This window comes from Engystomops pustulosus, chromosome 3, assembly GCF_040894005.1.
Source record: "Engystomops pustulosus chromosome 3, aEngPut4.maternal, whole genome shotgun sequence".
NCBI lineage: Eukaryota > Metazoa > Chordata > Amphibia > Anura > Leptodactylidae > Engystomops > Engystomops pustulosus.
In genome coordinates, this window is record NC_092413.1 from 164,192,559 (window position 1) to 164,213,055 (window position 20,497).

General features: G+C 46.5%; 1 protein-coding gene across 1 annotated transcript in view; it reads right to left on the minus strand.

The window, feature by feature from the left end:
- Positions 1-10,263: 10,263 nt before the first annotated feature.
- Positions 10,264-20,497, minus strand: part of LOC140120607 (uncharacterized) — a 31,404-nt gene continuing 21,170 nt past the window's right edge. Inside the window, exon 7 of the mRNA XM_072139576.1 lies at positions 10,264-10,772. Coding sequence (XP_071995677.1) covers positions 10,658-10,772 — 115 coding nt within the window. The 3' untranslated portion in view covers positions 10,264-10,657. The remainder of the gene's footprint in view (positions 10,773-20,497) is intronic.

Genomic DNA, 20,497 nt, shown 5'->3' on the forward strand with positions numbered 1-20,497 from the left:
ATGCGGAATGAAGGGGAATGCTGTTTTATATGTAGTCACTACCACGTTGCAGGTGTCTTGGGCACTTAAGAATAGGTTTTATCGTGTCCGAGTTCTTCATCGGCAGTGCCCTGTCACTATATGAGCTGTTTTCTGTGGCATATACATTAATCACCCCAAGGCTAGATTACTGCAATGTACTCAGTGTTGGGATGCTCTTGTAAGTCATTTGCAGGCTGAAGTCAATGCTGAATGCAGAAATGAGACTAGAGCTCTGAAGAGTATTAATCAACAAGAGTCATTCGGTGGCACGGAGCGGACCGGGCTTTGCTACCTGCTTCATTTACCAATCTATATTGATTTTGTCAGAAATGACATATCCACCCATTTTTGCCCTTCATTCTTTTATAAGACATCAGCTCTGCTTGTTCTAACTCACTTGACTAGTTGAAACTCTTACATAGGTGCTGTATTAGTTATGGCTACACAGCAAATATCAGATGAGGAATATCCCGAGGCTAAGTACATTCCTGGTCTTGTAAGATATAAAATAGACAATGAGAGAGATACTCAAACAAGGTGGGGATCAAAATATCTTATTATTTTTATTTAAATAAGAAAGGTCTGATATAGGATATTATGCACTGCTCATAACAAGTAAACGGAACAGTAAAATAGCACATCCTAGATCAGTGATGACCAACCTTATGTGCTTCGTGTGTCAGATTAAAAACAAAATTAGCATAACTCGGGTGGTGTGTCACTTCTAGAAAAAATCTGTCCGCAGTTGGTGCACAATGCACAGGAGGTGGCATATACAGTTTGCTATTCCATGGAGAAGAAGGGACTACCATACTTGCGTCATATATAACTATGATGCACAGAGTCCTATACCTGGCACTGTGTTTAGTCCAAGAAATCCGCCCAGTGCACAGTCAGGGATTCATAGGCTGACCATGGTCATGTGTCCCTGGCCCTTCCCAAGGGTCCTGTTTGTTGCACAAATTTTAGCTAGTACACAGACCTGTTCTAGAACCCTCACACCAGCTACAGGAAGGGGGAGGCAGCGATACATGAAAGCATTGACTTATTTATAAAAAGTTAATTAATGAGTTTATTAAGAGAAAAGGTACAACAAATAAAAAACAAAAGGTTATATTCATGAGCAGACAAATAGCCGTTCACATAGATACTGGGTGGAACTGAACTTGTGGGGGTTGGCTTTATGTTTGCAGACTGCTTTTTGTGAATGATTATAGTGTGGTTTATGACTATGGCAAGTGGCATGTCTTTTATGCATGTGCATAAACTATTCAAGTTTTCCCACCATTGGACCCCTTGTCGCTCCAGGAGATGAGTGGACCAGACGCCCGCACATGTCCATTCTGCTCCAACTATCTCTAGAGATGAATGGAGCAGAACGGATATGCACGGCGGTCTGCTTCACTTATCTAGGGGAGCGACAAGGGGTACAACAGAGGTACCACGGACCCTGTCAGAACCTCTGTTCTCGTGATCTGTGAGGATCTCATCTCTGAGGCCCTATTCACAGGAAACTTGTTTGTTGGGAAAACCCTTTTAAGTAGTGCTGTATATATGCACACTTGGTGCTCCATTCACTTGGTGGATACAATTCACCTTTCTCTTGATTAGAGTAATACCCCTCCCACCTTATAAATATATACAGTATTCGGCCTCCTTGAACTTTTCTACCATTTGCCACATTTCAGGCTTCAAAGATAAAGATATACAATTGTAATTCTTTCGTGAAGAATCAACAACAAGTAGAACACAATTGTGAGGTGGAACTAAATTTATTGGATATTTTAAAATTTTGTAAAAAATAATAAACTGAAAAGTGTTCAATATTATTTGGCCTCTTAAGTTAATCCTGTCGCGTCACCTTTTGCTGCGATAACAGCTTCAAGTCGCTTGGGGTATGTCTCTATCAGTTTTGCACATCGAGACACTGAAATTCTTGCCCATTCTTCCTTGGAAAACAGTTGGAGGTTGGATTCAGGTTTGGACTTTGACTTGGCCATTCTAACACCCGGATATGTTTATTTGGGAACCTTCCATTGTAGATAGAGATGAGCGAACATACTCGTCCGAGCTTGATGCTCGATCGAGCATTAGCGTACTCGTAACTGCTCGTTGCTCGGACGAGTATTTCGCCCGCTCGAGAAAATGGCAGCTCCCGCCGTTTTGCTTTTTGGCGGCCAGAAACAGAGCCAATCACAAGCCAGGAGACTCTGCACTCCACCCAGCATGACGTGGTACCCTTACACGTAGATAGCAGTGGTTGGCTGGCCAGATCAGGTGACCCTGGGATAGACTAGCCGCTGCCCGCGCTGCTCGGATCATTCTCTGTCTGGATGCCGCTAGGGAGAGAGCTGCTGCTGCTCAGGGAAAGCGTTAGGGTGTTCTATTAGCTTACTGTTAGGCAGGAGTGATTCTAAAAGAACCCAACAGCCCTTCTTAGGGCTACAATAACGTTATAATTTTTTTTTTTTTTTATTTGCAGCTAGTACCATATTGTGAGCAATTAGCAGGGGGACTTGCTACCGTTGTGTTTAGCTCTTAGTGACACACATATCCACCTCAAACACCAAAGTGGGAAAATTTATTAGGGGTTTGAGTAGAATTAGGCACAGTCTGCCAGTTTCTTTTTATTTTACGTTTATTTTTTTCATAACTCAGCGTCATCTCATCTGGCATAGTAGTGTGCTGTAATACTTGGCTAGAAAATAGCCATAGGAGAATACAAACGGCTTAATTACGCCTACAGTAGCGTTATATATATTTGATTTCTGGTTGATCTGCTGGTGGCTGTACTTGCTGCAGTGCATCTACTATCAAATTGGGAGCAATTTGGAGTCAGACTTGCGACCACTGTGTTTTAGTGACGCACATATCCATTGCAAAGACCGAAGTGGGAAAATTTATTAGGGCCCGGGGTTGTATTTCAATTAGGCACAGTCTGCCAGTTTCTTTTTATTTTACGTTTATTTTTTTCATAACTCAGCGTCATCTCATCTGGCATAGTAGTGTGCTGTAATACTTGGCTAGAAAATAGCCATAGGAGAATACAAACGTCTTAATTACGCCTACAGTAGCGTTATATATATTTGATTTCTGGTTGATCTGCTGGTGGCTGTACTTGCTGCAGTGCATCTACTATCAAATTGGGAGCAATTTGGAGTCAGACTTGCGACCACTGTGTTTTAGTGACGCACATATCCATCGCAAAGACCGAAGTGGGAAAATTTATTAGTGCCCGGGGTTGTATTTCAACTAGGCACAGTCTGCCATTTCCTTTTTTATTTTACGTTTATTTTTTTCATAACTCAGCGTCATCTCATCTGGCATAGTAGTGTGCTGTAATACTTGGCTAGAAAATAGCCATAGCAATAGGATAGCATCGTTTGGTTTTAAAAACTAAAAAACACAAAAAAAAAACAAAAAAACAAAAAAAAAGTTAAAAAAAAAATACAAGTTATAACTCTCATTTTCAAAATGTTTAACCCGAGGGCTAGGGGTAGAGGACGAGGGCGGGGACGTGGGCGTCCAACTACTGCAGGGGTCAGAGGCCGTGGTCCTGGGCGGGGTGAGACACCACCTGCTTATGAGGGAGCAGGGGAACGCCGCAGAGCTACACTCCCTAGGTTCATGTCTGAAGTTACTGGGAATCGTGGTAGAGCACTGTTGAGGCCAGAACAGTGCGAACAGGTGATGTCGTGGATTGCCGACAATGCTTCGAGCAATTTGTCCACCAGTCAGTCTTCCACGCAGTCCACCCATGTCACCGAAATCGGCACTCCTCCAGCTCCTGCACCTCAGCCTCCTCCCCCCCAGTCTGCCCCCTCCCAGCAAAATTTGCCATTTGAACCGGCATACTCTGAGGAACTGTTTTCTGGACCCTTCCCACAGTCACAAACCACTTGTCCGGTTGCTGATGAGCAATTTTCCGATGCCCAGGTTTTCCACCAGTCGCAGTCTGTGGGTGATGATGACCTTGTTGACGTAGTGGAAGAAGTGTGTAAAGAGGTGTCCGACGATGAGGAGACACGGTTGTCAGACAGTGGGGAAGTTGTTGTCAGGGCAGGAAGTCCGAGGGGGGAGCAGACTGAGGGATCGGAGGATGATGAGGTGACAGACCCAAGCTGGGTTGAGAGGCCGGGTGAACACAGTGCTTCTGAGACGGAGGAGAGTCCTCGACCAGAACAGGTTGGAAGAGGCAGTGGTGGGGCCAGACGGAGAGGCAGGGCCAGAGCTGGTGCATCAGCGCCAAATGTGTCAACTAGTGAAGCTCCCGTGGCGAGGGCTCCTGCGGCGAGGGCTAGATTTTCAGAAGTCTGGAGGTTCTTTAAGGAAACACCGGATGACCGACGGACTGTGGTGTGCCACATTTGCCAAACCAGGATCAGCAGGGGTTCCACCACTACTAGCTTAACTACCACCGGTATGCGCAGGCATATGAATGCTAAACACCCCACTCAGTGGCAACAAGCGCGTTCACCTCCGGCCGTGCACACCACTGCTCCTTCCCCTGTGTCAGCTGATAGTCAGCCCCCTGCCCAGGACCCTGCCACAAAAACCCCATCGTCACCTCCACGATCCTCCACAGCATCCACCAGCGTTCAGCTCTCCATACCCCAGACGCTGGAGCGGAAACGCAAATATAGTGCAACCCACCCGCACGCCCAAGCCCTTAATGTGCACATCTCCAGATTGCTAAGCCTGGAGATGCTGCCCTATAGGCTAGTAGAGACCGAGGCCTTTCGCAGCCTCATGGCGGCGGCCGCCCCTCGGTATTCGGTCCCCAGCCGCCACTACTTTTCCCGATGTGCCGTCCCAGCCCTGCACCAGCACGTGTCAGACAACATAATCCGTGCCCTGACCAACGCCGTTTCTGACAAGGTCCACCTGACCACGGACACGTGGACGAGTGCTGCCGGGCAGGGCCACTATATATCTCTGACGGCACATTGGGTTAACTTGGTGGAGGCTGGGACCGAGTGTGACCCTGCGGCTGGTCATATACTGCCGACGCCGAGGATTGCGGGGCCTACCTCGGTCCAGGTGTTTGAGGCCTACTATGCCTCCTCCTCCTCCCACCCCTCCTCCACCTCCTCCTCCGAACGACCATCCGTGGGCATGGCGCCATCAGTCGGTAGCTCTAGGCACAGCAGCAGTGCCGTCGCTAAGCGACAGCAGGCGGTGCTCAAACTGCTGAGCCTAGGCGATAAAAGGCACACCGCCCAAGAACTATTACAGGGCATCACGGCGCAGACTGATCTGTGGCTGGCACCGCTGAACCTGAAGCCAGGCATGGTTGTGTGTGACAACGGCCGTAACCTGGTGGCGGCTCTGCAACTCGGCAGACTGACACATGTGCCATGCCTGGCCCATGTGTTAAATCTGATAGTTCAGCGTTTCCTCAAGACATACCCCAATCTGTCTGATTTGCTCACGAAGGTGCGCCGCATCTGTGCGCATTTCAGGAAGTCCAGCACAGATGCTGCCACTCTCAGGGCAGCGCAGCGCCGCCTCCAACTGCCCGCTCACCGACTGTTGTGCGACGTGCCCACGAGGTGGAATTCAACACTGACCATGTTATCCAGAGTTTACCAGCAGCGCCGAGCGATTGTAGACTGCCAGATGTCAACTTCCACCAGAACTGGTAGTCAGGTCAGTCAGCTTCCTCAAGTCTACAATGAGGAGTGGACGTGGATGTCTGATATCTGTCAGGTGCTGAGTAACTTTGAGGAGTCAACACAGATGGTCAGTGGCGATGCCGCCATCATCAGCCTCACCATCCCGCTGCTTGGCCTGTTGAAAAACTCTCTGGTCAGCATGAAGTCGGAAGCTTTGCGCTCCTCACAAGAGACAGGGGAAGAAGATTCCCTTGTTGATAGCCAAAGCACCCTTAGGTCTGTTTCTCAGCGCATATCGGAGGAGGTGGAGGTGGAGGAGGATGAGGAGGAAGAGGAGGAGAATGTTGGCGAGACACAAGAGGGGACCATTGTTGAGTCCTACACTGTTGAGCGTGTATGGGCAGAAGAAGAGGAGTTGGAGGAGGAGGAAATGGACAGTCAGGCCAGTGAGGGGAGTGAATTCTTACGCGTTGGTACTCTGGCGCATATGGCAGATTTCATGCTAGGCTGCCTATCCCGTGACCCTCGCGTTCAAAGAATTTATTCCAGCACCGATTACTGGGTGTTCACTCTCCTGGACCCACGGTACAAGCAAAATCTTTCCACTCTCATCCCTGGAGAGGAAAGGAGTGTGAGAATGCATGAATACCAGCAGGCCCTGGTGCACAAGCTGAAACAGTATTTCCCTTCTGACAGCGCTAGCGGCAGAGTGCGTAGTTCTGCGGGACAAGTAGCGAGGGAGAGTAGGCGAGCAGGCAGCTTGTCCAGCACTGGCAAGGGTACGCTTTACAAGGCTTTTGCCAGCTTTATGTCACCCCAGCAAGACACTGTCACCTTTCCCCAGTCTCGGCAGAGTAGGGCTGATCTTTACAGAAAGATGGTGAGGGAGTACGTAGCTGACCATACCATCGTCCTAAATGATCACACAGCTCCCTACAACTACTGGGTTTCAAAGCTGGACATGTGGCACGAACTGGCGCTCTACGCCTTGGAGGTTCTTGCCTGCCCTGCCGCTAGCGTCTTGTCAGAGCGGGTTTTCAGTGCAGCTGGTGGCATCATCACCGATAAGCGTACACGCCTGTCGACTGACAGCGCTGACAGGCTGACGCTTATCAAGATGAATAAAGCATGGATTTCTCCTAATTTCAAATCTCCAGCAGGTGAAGGAAGCTCAACCTGAATAATTTATCCACTCCTCCTCCTCCTCATTTTCCTCCTTCTCCTCCTCTTTCTACAGTAAAGCAGAGGAAACTGGCTGTTTTTTGACAGGGCCCACTGGCTCTAGGTATAGTACTTTATGCATTTAATTTTTCTGGAGAGCCACCGACACGGTCCTCTGTTTTAAACAATTTTTGGGAGTGCCACATACAGGCACTCAATCTATTCCATTTTTCTGGAGGGCCACCTTTCCGGTCCTCTGTTTTAAACAATTTTTGGGGACTGCCACATACAGGCACTCAATCTATTCCATTTTTCTGGAGGGCCACCTACCTGCTCCTCTGGTTTAAAAACTTTTTTGGACTGCCACATACAGGCACTCAATCTATTCCATTTTTCTGGAGGGCCACCTACCTGCTCCTCTGGTTTAAAAACTTTTTTGGACTGCCACATACAGGCACTCAATCTATTCCATTTTTCTGGAGGGCCACCTACCTGCTCCTCTGGTTTGAAAATTTTTTTGGACTGCCACATACAGGCACTCAATCTATTCCATTTTTCTGGAGGGCCACCTACCTGCTCCTCTGGTTTGAAAAATTTTTTGGACTGCCACATACAGGCACTCAATCTATTCCATTTTTCTGGAGGGCCACCTACCTGCTCCTCTGGTTTGAAAAATTTTTTGGACTGCCACATACAGGCACTATCCAAATTGAATTGTCTCCATAGCAGCCTCCACACGTTGTCTCCATTGCTACCTCCAAAAGTCGTCCATATAGCTGCCTCCATACATCGTCCCTTTATCAAACGAGGTTTGTCAGGCCGAAATTTGGGTTGTTTTCATGGATTCCACATCAAAGTTGTTAACTTTGTCGCCACCCTGCTGTGTTATCCACAAAATACACTGGCAAACTTTTACCATTTACGGATATTATTTCAGCGCTTCTTGCGCATCTGTTTACATTCCCCTCACCCGCCATATCCTAAACTTATAAGAACGCTACTACACTTGATCTTATACAAAAGGTTCTTAGAAGTGCTGTTTGGGGAGTAGCCTAGAGACAGGGGCTTGGATTGGCGAAAGCTCGCCTAGCAGCGGAGCGCCAGCTCCATGCGCATCATGCGCTTCTTGCGCATCTGTTTACATTCCCCTCACCCGCCATATCCCAAACTTATAAGAACGCTACTACACTTAACTTGGTGCAGGCTGGGACCGAGTCTGACCCTGGGGCTGGTCATATACTGCCGACGCAGAGGATTGCGGGGCCTACCTCGGTCCAGGTCTCAAAGGCCTACTATACCTCCAAATCCTCCCACCCCTCCTCCACCTCCTCCTCCTCCGAATTACCATCCGTGGGCATGGCGCCATCAGTCGGTAGCTCTAGGCACAGCAGCAGTGCCGTTGCTAAGCGACAGCAGGCGGTGCTCAAACTGCTGAGCCTAGGTGATAAAAGGCACACCGCCCAAGAGCTATTGCAGGGCATTCCACATCAAACTTGTTAACTTTGTCGCCACCCTGCTGTGTAAGCCACAAAATATACTGGAAAACTTTTTTCATTTACGGATATTATTTCAGCGCTTCTTGCGCAGATGTTTACATTCCCCTCACCCGCCATATCCCAAACTTATAAGAACGCTACTACACTTGATCTTATCCGAAAGGTTCTTAGAAGTGCTGTTTGGGGAGTAGCCTAGAGACAGGGGCTTGGATTGGCGAAAGCTCGCCTGGCAGCGGAGCGCCAGCTCCATGCCAAGAACCAACTAACATAGTTTTAACTGCAGCACCTTTAATCTACTACTAGTTCACTGCCTCCATACATCGTCCCCTTATCAAACGAGCTGTGTCAGGCAGAATTTTGGATTGTTTTCATGGCTTCCATGTTAACTTTGTCGCCACCCTGCTGTGTAATCCACAAAATATACTGGCAAACTTTTATCATGTACCAATATTATTTGAGCGCTTCTTGCTCACCTCCTTTGGTTCCTCTCTGCTACCCATTGGTTTGAAGCCTGAGTCCATTTAGGGTATGTCGCCATGCCACTCTCTAGCCTTCCGCTGCTGCCGCTGCCTCTGCATGCCGTCCCCTATAGTGTCAGGGTCAATTATTGGATGTTTTAGATGCTATCTAGCTTCATTCTGTCACTCTGTCATGGCCATGCTGTTGCCCATAATTTTGGCATAATGGTGCATTTAAGCAGCCTCAGAGGCATCCATGCATGCTGCCCCTGCTGTTTCCTGTCCATTTCCGTGGTGTTTCCATCCTTTTCTGAGGTTCCCAGGTGTTTGGCCAAGCTTCCCTGTGCAGAGCCTTGGTCCCCTTGAAAAATGCTCGAGTCTCCCATTGACTTCAATGGGGCTCGTTACTCGAAACGAGCACTCGAGCATCGGGAAAAGTTCGTCTCGAATAACGAGTACCCGAGCATTTTAGTGCTCGCTCATCTCTAATTGTAGATTTTGCTTTATGTTTGGGTTCATTGTCTTGTTGGAAGATAAATCTCTGTCCCAGTCTCAGGTCTTTTGTAGACTCCAACAGGTTTTCTTCCAGAATGGTCCTGTATTTGGCTAAGTCCATCTTCCCATCAATTTTAACCATCTTCCTTGTCCCTGCTGAAGAGAAACAGGTCCAAACCATAATGCTGTCACCTCCATGCTTTACAGTGGGGATGGTGTGTTCAGGGTGATGAGCTGTGTTGATTTTACGCCAAACATATTGGGCTCATTTACTAAGGGTCCATGGCACGCACTATCGTCGGATATTTCGCCGACTTCTGATTTCTGCCGCATTTAACTGGGGATTTTGGCAAACGCTATCGGATTTTGGCGCAGCTGTGCCGGCTTTCATGCGACACAAAGTTTAAAATATCCCATAAATTTAATTCCACTTCACAAGTGTGTCCCACTTGTTGTAGATTCTTCACCAAAAATTACAATTTTATATCTTTGAAGCCTGAAATGTGGCAAACAGTATAAAAGTTCAAGGGGGCCCAATACTTTCGCAAAGCACTGTAAATATTGTTCATGCTAAAACCAAAGGAAGAGGGACCAGTATTCAATTATTGCATTCAGTGTTAGTCTTAAAGGGATTCGTTATTGTGTACTGAGCGGAAGGCTTATAAGAGAAAAAAAGTAGCAATACCTGGCCCATGCTGTTGAAATTGCAACTTTTTGTGCTACAAACACAAGGTGGGGAACAAGGTGGACCAAAGTGGGGACACTCTGACCAACCCGGTTTAAAATATTCTGCACCCAAAAACTGGTGGCAGCTATAGCTGAAACATACACCAGACCGGGAATGGAGTAGATTTCTATTCCAACACTACCAACAAAGAAATTGAAAAAAAATGCCACAATTTATATAAAAATATATAAGTTTATTAGTTTCATGATAAAATAAAAAGGTAGCAATATGGATGAACACATAGAAACGTGGTCCTGGGCAGTAGGTCAATGAGATAGTAATTACACCATAATATCCATGAATATGATTTTTGACCATTTTGCAACCTGTTCATTATTCTCATGGATTATGGAGTGAAAGGGTCTTCATATAAATTCAACGTTAGCTAAGTCACATGCCAATTTGCTGCAGAAATCCATTTTTTGCTGGAGATTTTCTGAACATGCATAGCATGTTACTCCTGGTAAAGAGTTAACATGTCACATATGAATTGTGCTGTTTCTGCATTTAGGCTTCTTCTGTTCACAGAAAGAAAACACAGCAGAGAAAAATGTATTGTGTTTTTTTAAATTATTTTTTAAAAAATGCAATGCGCTCAGCACCGGGTAAAATAAGTTACTTTTTACCAATCCAATCTGATGTGTGTGAAAAATTTCAAATTTCAGGCACCAATGCAGCAAATGGTTATAAAATTGTGCACTTGCTTGTGAAAAAATGTCTCTCTTCTGCCACCGACCAATCTTCTGGAAGTTTGGGAATTCCATCTAAAGTTTTCAAGTTTGGCAAAATGGAGAACACTCTGAAATATTAGAAAAACATAAATGTCATCTTATCATTTGTGGCTATAAGTTTATATCATATTATTTTATCATATTATTTTTTATCAAAGGCTATGGGTCACAAAGAGTGTGCAACCAGAATCTTATGATCTACAATTAGTTGACACAGAATTAATGGGTTGTTATAACCTCCTTACATCAAGACTATTTACAACTTCCTTTCTAACTCTAAATGGATCTCTGAAAAGTTTAGGATTTGGTATTAGAGTTAAAAGGAACCTGTCACCATAGACCCTTTTTTAGCCAGTCCCTTGCCCCCACATACAATTGCTGTAAAAGCATAACCCCAAACTGTTTTTATCAAAATTCTATCATTTGTGGATCAAATGAAAACTTATATTAAACTTTACCTGGCTCTCCACCAGCTGTGTCCCCTGGGCGTGTTCATCATAAAGCTGAGTTCCCCACCCCTCCTGTGTAAAATGCTCCTCTTTCTTGACTTTGAAAAAACTACTCCCAGTTACTGCAAATTGTCACAAGAGGAGGCGGGGCAAGTGACTAGGAGGAGGGAGGACATTTTTTTTCAAAGTGAAGGAAGAGGAGCATTTTACACCGTAGGGGTGGGGGAGCTTTGTGATGAACACGCAGGGACACAGGGGATACAGCTGGCAGGGAGCCAGGTAAAGTTTAATATAAGCTATAATTTGATCCAAAAATGACAGGATGTTGATAAAAACAGTTTGGGGATATGCTATTAATTGTCTGTGGGAGCATGGGGGAGGCTAAAAAGGTTCTTTGGGGCTGGTTCTCTTTAAATAAACTAAATTTAGTGGCCAGCAAAAGGCACAGCTCTATCCAGATAGCAAAGGTAACTCTCATGTGTGACAGTCACTATAGATCTGATATCAGGGATGAATAGTTACACGCTACTATTATCTCCCTCTCCAAGTCTAAGGCCACTAAGGATGTAACAGAGCGATTATGCCCTAATAATCTCTTTTCCACTGCCAGAGATAAGAGACCATGATACCTGGCTATCCCTTGGTCTACTATAGTAATAAGTGGAGCACCAGCACATCAATTTGTACATGACCCCATTCAAATAGGTCCAACGGACCCCACATCTATCATCTGTGAGAGTCCCAATGGAGTTGCCCTATCATGTCCATATATTTGGTATTTTTGTGACAATCCCCCTTTAAGGCATTAAAATGGGCTTTGGGAAAGTGGGAAACCATCTGATTGGTTGGGCATAAACACTGGAACACACACCAATTGCAAGAACATGGGTCTTGCTTCCTCATTTGAATGGAAAGGCAGGTAATGACGTCTGTTTCTTTTCTATTTACAGTATATGAATAAACTGAATACTTTGCTCATCCACGTCCCACAGTCCCATAGATGTGAATAGTATGGCCCTGTGCCTGTACACCCTGCCTGTCCATTTAGATGGGGGAGGAATACCGCAGTGGTCATATATAGTTACATCCAACGTTTGGATTGTGGATAACTTTTAAACAAAGGCCTTTCTTTTAAAATATTAGCCGTGATATAAAAAATAGATTGAATACCCCTGGGTTTTACATTTTTTTAACAACCCCTTTAAGGAGTTTGTTGTCAGAAACAGGGCCATGTGTGGCCATAGGTTGTATCTTGCATTGTATCTCAAATACAAGTTATGCCCGAGCATAGTAAACATTTCTGGTGAAAGCAGTCATGATTTTTGTTCCAGTCTGTACAACTACCTTAAGATCACATTTATTGTATTGTCACCAAACAACAATTAGATAGATGAAAAAGTAGACTATGTAGCATAAATCATGCCCTTTAGAAGTTTGTTTGAAGGAAACATCTGCTTTACTTCTTGTTTTAAAAAATAAAAAGTCAATGTGCAGATGTACGCAACTAATGGTATCCGTATATGGTACAGGGAAGGACATGCAGAAACTACAAACACAATCGGCACAATCATTGGGGATCAGTTATCTTATTTCCTCTTCCCTGAGCTCTTTTTGCGCATTTTGAGAGTCTTGTTTTTTGCACCTGTTTGTCTTTATCAAATACAGGCGGTCCCCTACTTAACCCCTTAACGCTGAAGCCACTTTTCACCTTCCTGACACGGCCCATTTTTTAAAATCTGACATGTGTCTATTTAAGTGGTTATAACTTTGGAACACTTTAACATATCCAGTTGATTTTGAGATTGTTTTTTCGTGACACATTGTACTTCATGTTGGTCGAGAAATTTAATCAATATGTTTGGTATTTATTTATGAAATAAATGGAAATTTGCCAAAAATTTTGAAAAAAACAATGTTTTCAAAATTCAAAATTTTCTACTTTTTGGAAAGTTAGTCATATCACTAAAATAACTTGATAACTAACATTTTCCATATGTCTGCTTTAACTTGGCATCATTTTTCAAACATCTTTTCCTTTTTTTAGGATGCTAGGAGGCTTATAACTTTAGGTGCAATTTTTCTGATTTTCACGAAAATCATCAAAACCTACTTTTGGAGGGTCAGTTTAGTTAGAAGTGACTTTATAAGGCCCACATGACAGAAACCCCCCACAAATGACACCATTTTAGAAACTACACCCCTCAAAATATTCAAAACAACCTTTGGGAATTTTGTTAACCCTTTGAGCGTTTCATGAGGGTGAAAGATAAATGAAAGTGAAATTATAGAAATGTAATTTTATCTTACAATAGATTCATTGAACACTAAAATTTGCACCTTCACAATGGGTTAAAAAGGAAAATGCATTTTACCATGTTTAAGGCAATTCCTCCTGAGCATGCCAATGCCCATTTTGTCACTGTACCCTGCTGTACGGGCACAGGGGGGCACTTGGAATGGAAAGAGCGTTGTTTCGTTTTTGCAGGGCAAATATGGCTGAAAAAGTTTTCATGTGTCAGGATGCATTTGGAGAGCCATAATGGTACCAAAACAGAGGAAAGCCCCAACAAGAGACACCATTCTGGAAAGTACACCCCTTGGAGAGTTTAGCAAGGTGTAATTTGTGTATTTGCCCAAACAGGTGTTTGATTCAATTAGGCCCCAAAAGGGAAAAAAGGTGAAAATGTTCTCAAAAAAGTCACTTTTACCCCAAATTTTTGTAAGCCACAAGGGATAAAAGATGAAACAACTCCCATAAATGTGTAAAACTATTTCTCCTAAGCACAGAACTGCACCACTTTTGCATATAAAGTGTTGTATGGGTACACAGTGGGGCTCAGAAGGGAAGGAGGAGCTTTGGCCTTTTAGAAGCCAGATTTGACAATCATCCATTACATGTGTCAGGATGCATTTGGAGAGCCCTAGTGGTACCAAAACAGAGGGGAACCCCAACAAGTGTCACCATTTTGGAAAGTGCACCCTTTGGAGAATTTAGCAAGGTGTGATATGTGTATTTTCCCCCACAGGTGTTTGCTTCAATTAGGTCCCTAAAAGGAAAAAGATGGACATTTTCCCAAAAAAGTCACTTTTACGGCTAATTTTTGTATCCCATAAGGCATTAAAGATGAAACAACCCCAAAAAATGTGTACTAGCATTTCTCCCGAGTATACAATTGCCCCACACATGCAAATAAAATGTTGTATGGGTACGCAGTGAAGCTCAGAAGGGAAAGAGGGGCGTTGGCCTTTTAGAAGCCAAATTTGACAAACATCCTTTACATGTGTCAGGATGCATTTAGAGAGCCGTAGTGGTACCAAAACAGAGCGGAACCCCAACAAGTGACACCATTTTGGAAAGCACACCCCTTAGAGAATTTAGTAAGGTGTAATATGAGTATTTGTCCATATAGGTGTTTGATTTAATTAGGGCTTAAATAGGACAAAGGTGAACATTTTCTTATAAAGGTCATTGTACCCAGAGGTCGCACTAACATTTTTACCGAAGGGTAATAATACTCCTCTTACCATTTTTGAGGAGTATTTTTAGCCGATGAGGAGTATGAAAATTTTGGTAATACATATACACATCTCATAGGTGTTTATAATGTTAATAGACGCTATTTAAACAAAAAGAATCATCTGTCTGCTCGGTGCACACACACTGGCACAACACAGCGCACACACACACACACTGGCACAACACAGCGCACACACACACTGGCACAACACAGCGCACACACACACACTGGCACAACACAGCGCACACACACACACACACACACACACACTGGCACAACACAGCGCACACACACACACACACACACACACACACACACACACACTGGCACAACACAGCACACACACACACACACACACTGGCACAACACAGCGCACACACACACACACACACACTGGCACAACACAGCGCACACACACACACACACACACTGGCACAACACAGCGCACACACACACACACACACTGGCACAACACAGCGCACACACACACACACACTGGCACAACACAGCGCACACACACACACACTGGCACAACACAGCGCACACACACACACACTGGCACAACACAGCGCACACACACACTGGCACAACACAGCGCACACACACACACTGGCACAACACAGCGCACACACACACACACACACACACACACACACACACACTGGCACAACACAGCACACACACACACACACACACTGGCACAACACAGCGCACACACACACACACACACACTGGCACAACACAGCGCACACACACACACACACACACTGGCACAACACAGCGCACACACACACACACACACTGGCACAACACAGCGCACACACACACACACACTGGCACAACCCAGCGCACACACACACACACTGGCACAACACAGCGCACACACACACACACACACACACTGGCACAACACAGCGCACACACACACACACACTGGCACAACACAGCGCACACACACACACACACTGGCACAACACAGCGCACACACACACACACACACACACTGGCACAACACAGCGCACACACACACACACACACACTGGCACAACACAGCGCACACACACACACACACACTGGCACAACACAGCGCACACACACACACACACACACACTGGCACAACACAGCGCACACACACACACACACACACACACTGGCACAACACAGCGCACACACACACACACACACTGGCACAACACAGCGCACACACACACACACACACTGGCACAACACAGCGCACACACACACACTGGCACAACACAGCGCACACACACACTGGCACAACACAGCGCACACACACACTGGCACAACACAGCGCACACACACACACTGGCACAACACAGCGCACACACACACACACACACACTGGCACAACACAGCGCACACACACACACACACTGGCACAACACAGCGCGCACACACACACACACACACTGGCACAACACAGCGCACACACACACACACACACACTGGCACAACACAGCGCACACACACACACACACACTGGCACAACACAGCGCACACACACACACACACACACTGGCACAACACAGCGCACACACACACACACACACACTGGCACAACACAGCGCACACACACACACACTGGCACAACACAGCGCACACACACACACACACACTGGCACAACACAGCGCACACACACACACACACTGGCACAACACAGCGCACACACACACACACACTGGCACAACACAGCGCACACACACACACACACTGGCACAACACAGCGCACACACACACACACACACACACACACTGGCACAACACAGCGCACACACACACACACACTGGCACAACACAGCGCACACACACACACACACTGGCACAACACAGCGCACACACACACACACTGGCACAACACAGCGCACACACACACACACACACACTGGCACAACACAGCGCACACACACACACACACTGGCACAACACAGCGCACACACACACACACACTGGCACAACACAGCGCACACACACACACACACACACTGGCACAACACAGCGCACACACACACACACACACTGGCACAACACAGCGCACACACACACACACACTGGCACAACACAGCGCACACACACACACACTGGCACAACACAGCGCACACACACACACACACACACTGGCACAACACAGCGCACACACACACACACTGGCACAACACAGCGCACACACACACACACTGGCACAACACAGCGCACACACACACACACTGGCACAACACAGCGCACACACACACACACACACACACTGGCACAACACAGCGCACACACACACTGGCACAACACAGCGCACACACACACACACACACTGGCACAACACAGCGCACACACACACACACACACTGGCACAACACAGCGCACACACACACACACACACTGGCACAACACAGCGCACACACACACACACACACACTGGCACAACACAGCACACACACACACTGGCACAACACAGCGCACACACACACACACACACTGGCACAACACAGCGCACACACACACACACACACACTGGCACAACACAGCGCACACACACACACACACACACACTGGCACAACACAGCGCACACACACACACACACACACTGGCACAACACAGCGCACACACACACACACACTGGCACAACACAGCGCACACACACACACACACTGGCACAACACAGCGCACACACACACACACACTGGCACAACACAGCGCACACACACACACACTGGCACAACACAGCGCACACACACACACACACACTGGCACAACACAGCGCACACACACACACACACACTGGCACAACACAGCGCACACACACACACACACACTGGCACAACACAGCGCACACACACACACACACACTGGCACAACACAGCGCACACACACACACACACACTGGCACAACACAGCGCACACACACACACACACACACTGGCACAACACAGCGCACACACACACACACACACACACTGGCACAACACAGCGCACACACACACACACACACTGGCACAACACAGCGCACACACACACACACACACACTGGCACAACACAGCGCACACACACACACACACACTGGCACAACACAGCGCGCACACACACACACACACTGGCACAACACAGCGCACACACACACACACACACACTGGCACAACACAGCGCACACACACACACACACACTGGCACAACACAGCGCACACACACACACACTGGCACAACACAGCGCACACACACACACACTGGCACAACACAGCGCACACACACACACTGGCACAACACAGCGCACACACACACACTGGCACAACACAGCGCACACACACACACTGGCACAACACAGCGCACACACACACACTGGCACAACACAGCGCACACACACACTGGCACAACACAGCGCACACACACACACTGGTACAACACAGCTGCCGTGACACAAATCTGTCGCAGACACTTCATAAATACATGTACAAGCAGTTTGCACCTTCTTTTCAGTGCAAACTCAGACAGAAAACTGTTGCAGACACTAATAAATGTGCCTTGTGTGAATGCACCGTCAGGGTTAATGTAAGGAAGCATAGATAGAATGGCAGCAGGGACATAATTTGGAGGCAAGGTGACCTGGCAAATATAGTTAGGTGGTTGTACATGGGAAGGAGATAGGAGGTCAAGAGGAAAGGAGTGGTGGAACAGGTGGCACACAGGTAACATTGCAGGGGGCAGAAAGTGGGCATAAAAAAACACAACTGACTCTGTCAGAGTCAAGACTGAAAGGGTTAATTGCACACACAGGGCTGTCCTCCTCAGCGAGGTCACAGGGTCACCATACATCAAACAGGAGTGGGCTTTGCTTCCTGTCTGTACGCTGATAATGCTGAGGCCGATCGGAGCAGCGCTGGTGGCTGGAGGCACTGAGTGCTCACAGTGGGAGGCTCGGCCATGGCCCGTACGGGAGTGCAGTGCAGATACTGAGGATGCAGAGAGTAACCGCTCTCTGTATCATTATTATATCCCTGTCACACACCTCCCCCGCCTTAAGTGGGCCCTGCACTGGCACAACACAGCACTCACTCACATACACATAGAGTGCAGTGTACCGCGGCTCACACTCACCCGGGATCACATAACTGCTGGCCGCTGCTGCAGGCAGAGAGAATTGGAGCAGGACGAGTAGCAGCGGCTCACATGTCTCCCCTGGGTCCGGCGCTCAGGGATCCCAGAGATCGCTGCATCCTGCTGAGCGGTCCCGCGCACGATGCGATCACTCTACTGCCATTCCCCTCCTATGCAGCGTGCGCCGGGCCGCTCAGCCTGCGCGCTACACGGAATAATTGCCAAGCGTATCTTTACGCATGGCAATTATTTTTGGGGGTAATGGCGCCTCATCACGCGTCTATGACGCGTGGTGAGGCGTTAATGCGATCTCTGATTGTACCCCTAATTTTTTGTAGCCACAAGGGATAAAAAAAATGTAATAACCCCCCAAAATGTGTAAACCTATTTCTCTTGAGTGTAGAAGTACCCCACATGTGTATATAAAATGTTGTATGGGCGCACAGTAAAAGGAAAGGGGGAGGTTTGCCTTTTAGAAGCCAAATTTGACAGAAATGTTTGACATGCATTTGGAGAGCCCTAGTGGTATAAAACAGATAAGAATCCAAAAAGTGACCCTAATTTTTGAACACACACCCCTTAGAGAATTTTGCAATGTGTAATATATGTATTTGCCCCTACAGGTGAATGATCCAATTAGGCCCTAAACATTAAAAAGGTGAAAATTTTCCTATAAATGTCACTTTACCCCTAATTTATGTAAGCCACAAGGGATAATATATTAAATAACCCCGAAAAAGGTGTAAAACTATTTCTCCTGAGTGTAGAAGTACCCCACATGTGCATATAAAATGCTTTATGGGCGCACAGTAGAGGAAAAGAGGGATGTTTGTCTTTTAGAGGCCAAATTTGCAAGAAATCCTTCACATGTGTCAGGATACATTTGGAGAGCCGTAGTGGTACCAAAACAGAGGAAAACCCGAAAAGTGACCCTAATTGTTGAATGTACACCCCTTGGGGAATTTAGCAAGGTGTAATATGTGGTGTAGTGTAATACACGTAGTGAAATGAGCATTTGAACATACAGGTGGTTTCCAAATACGATGTGCGATGGAGTCCAAGATGGAAATTGCAATTATTTCTGGAACGTTCAGTGCCCGTTATGTGGCGCCCCTTATGAAATAATGTGGAGGGGTATAGGGAGCAACGTGACCTACCAGTTGTTACAATTATTCATTTTACTGAATTCACAACAGGTTGGGCGTGAATTTTGAATGTGTTGCGTATAAGGAGGTAGAATAGACCAGGGGACCATCTAAACTTTTGTCACACTTGGAGTTGTCGCAGGTCTCTTAGTAGTATATAGTGTCCATCCTTAGTATATAGTGTCCATCCTAACTCCTCTTTTGGAACAGACTCTTTATTGAGTCTTACCATTAGAAGCAGCAGAATTCACCGGGAAAATGCTGTCCTGGCAAAATACAGGAACATCTAAACCAGAGGTACTGGGGCCCCGTCCTTCTTGTCCCAATATTAGTTTCCTAATATCTTCCTCTTGAAAACGGAGAAATGATACGGCAGGACCTGCACATTGGAACAGCACGTAAGAGTTGTACAGCGTAATCTGTACAATGTACACGGCCAGCGCTTTTGTACCATATCTTCGTTTTAGTAGGGAAATTATCGCCTAGTGTTGCTCTTATTCACCCTAGCGATGCCCATTGTGACGAATATTGCTGCTTATGGCTGGACCAAATCGACCAGCCAATAGCGGCAAACAT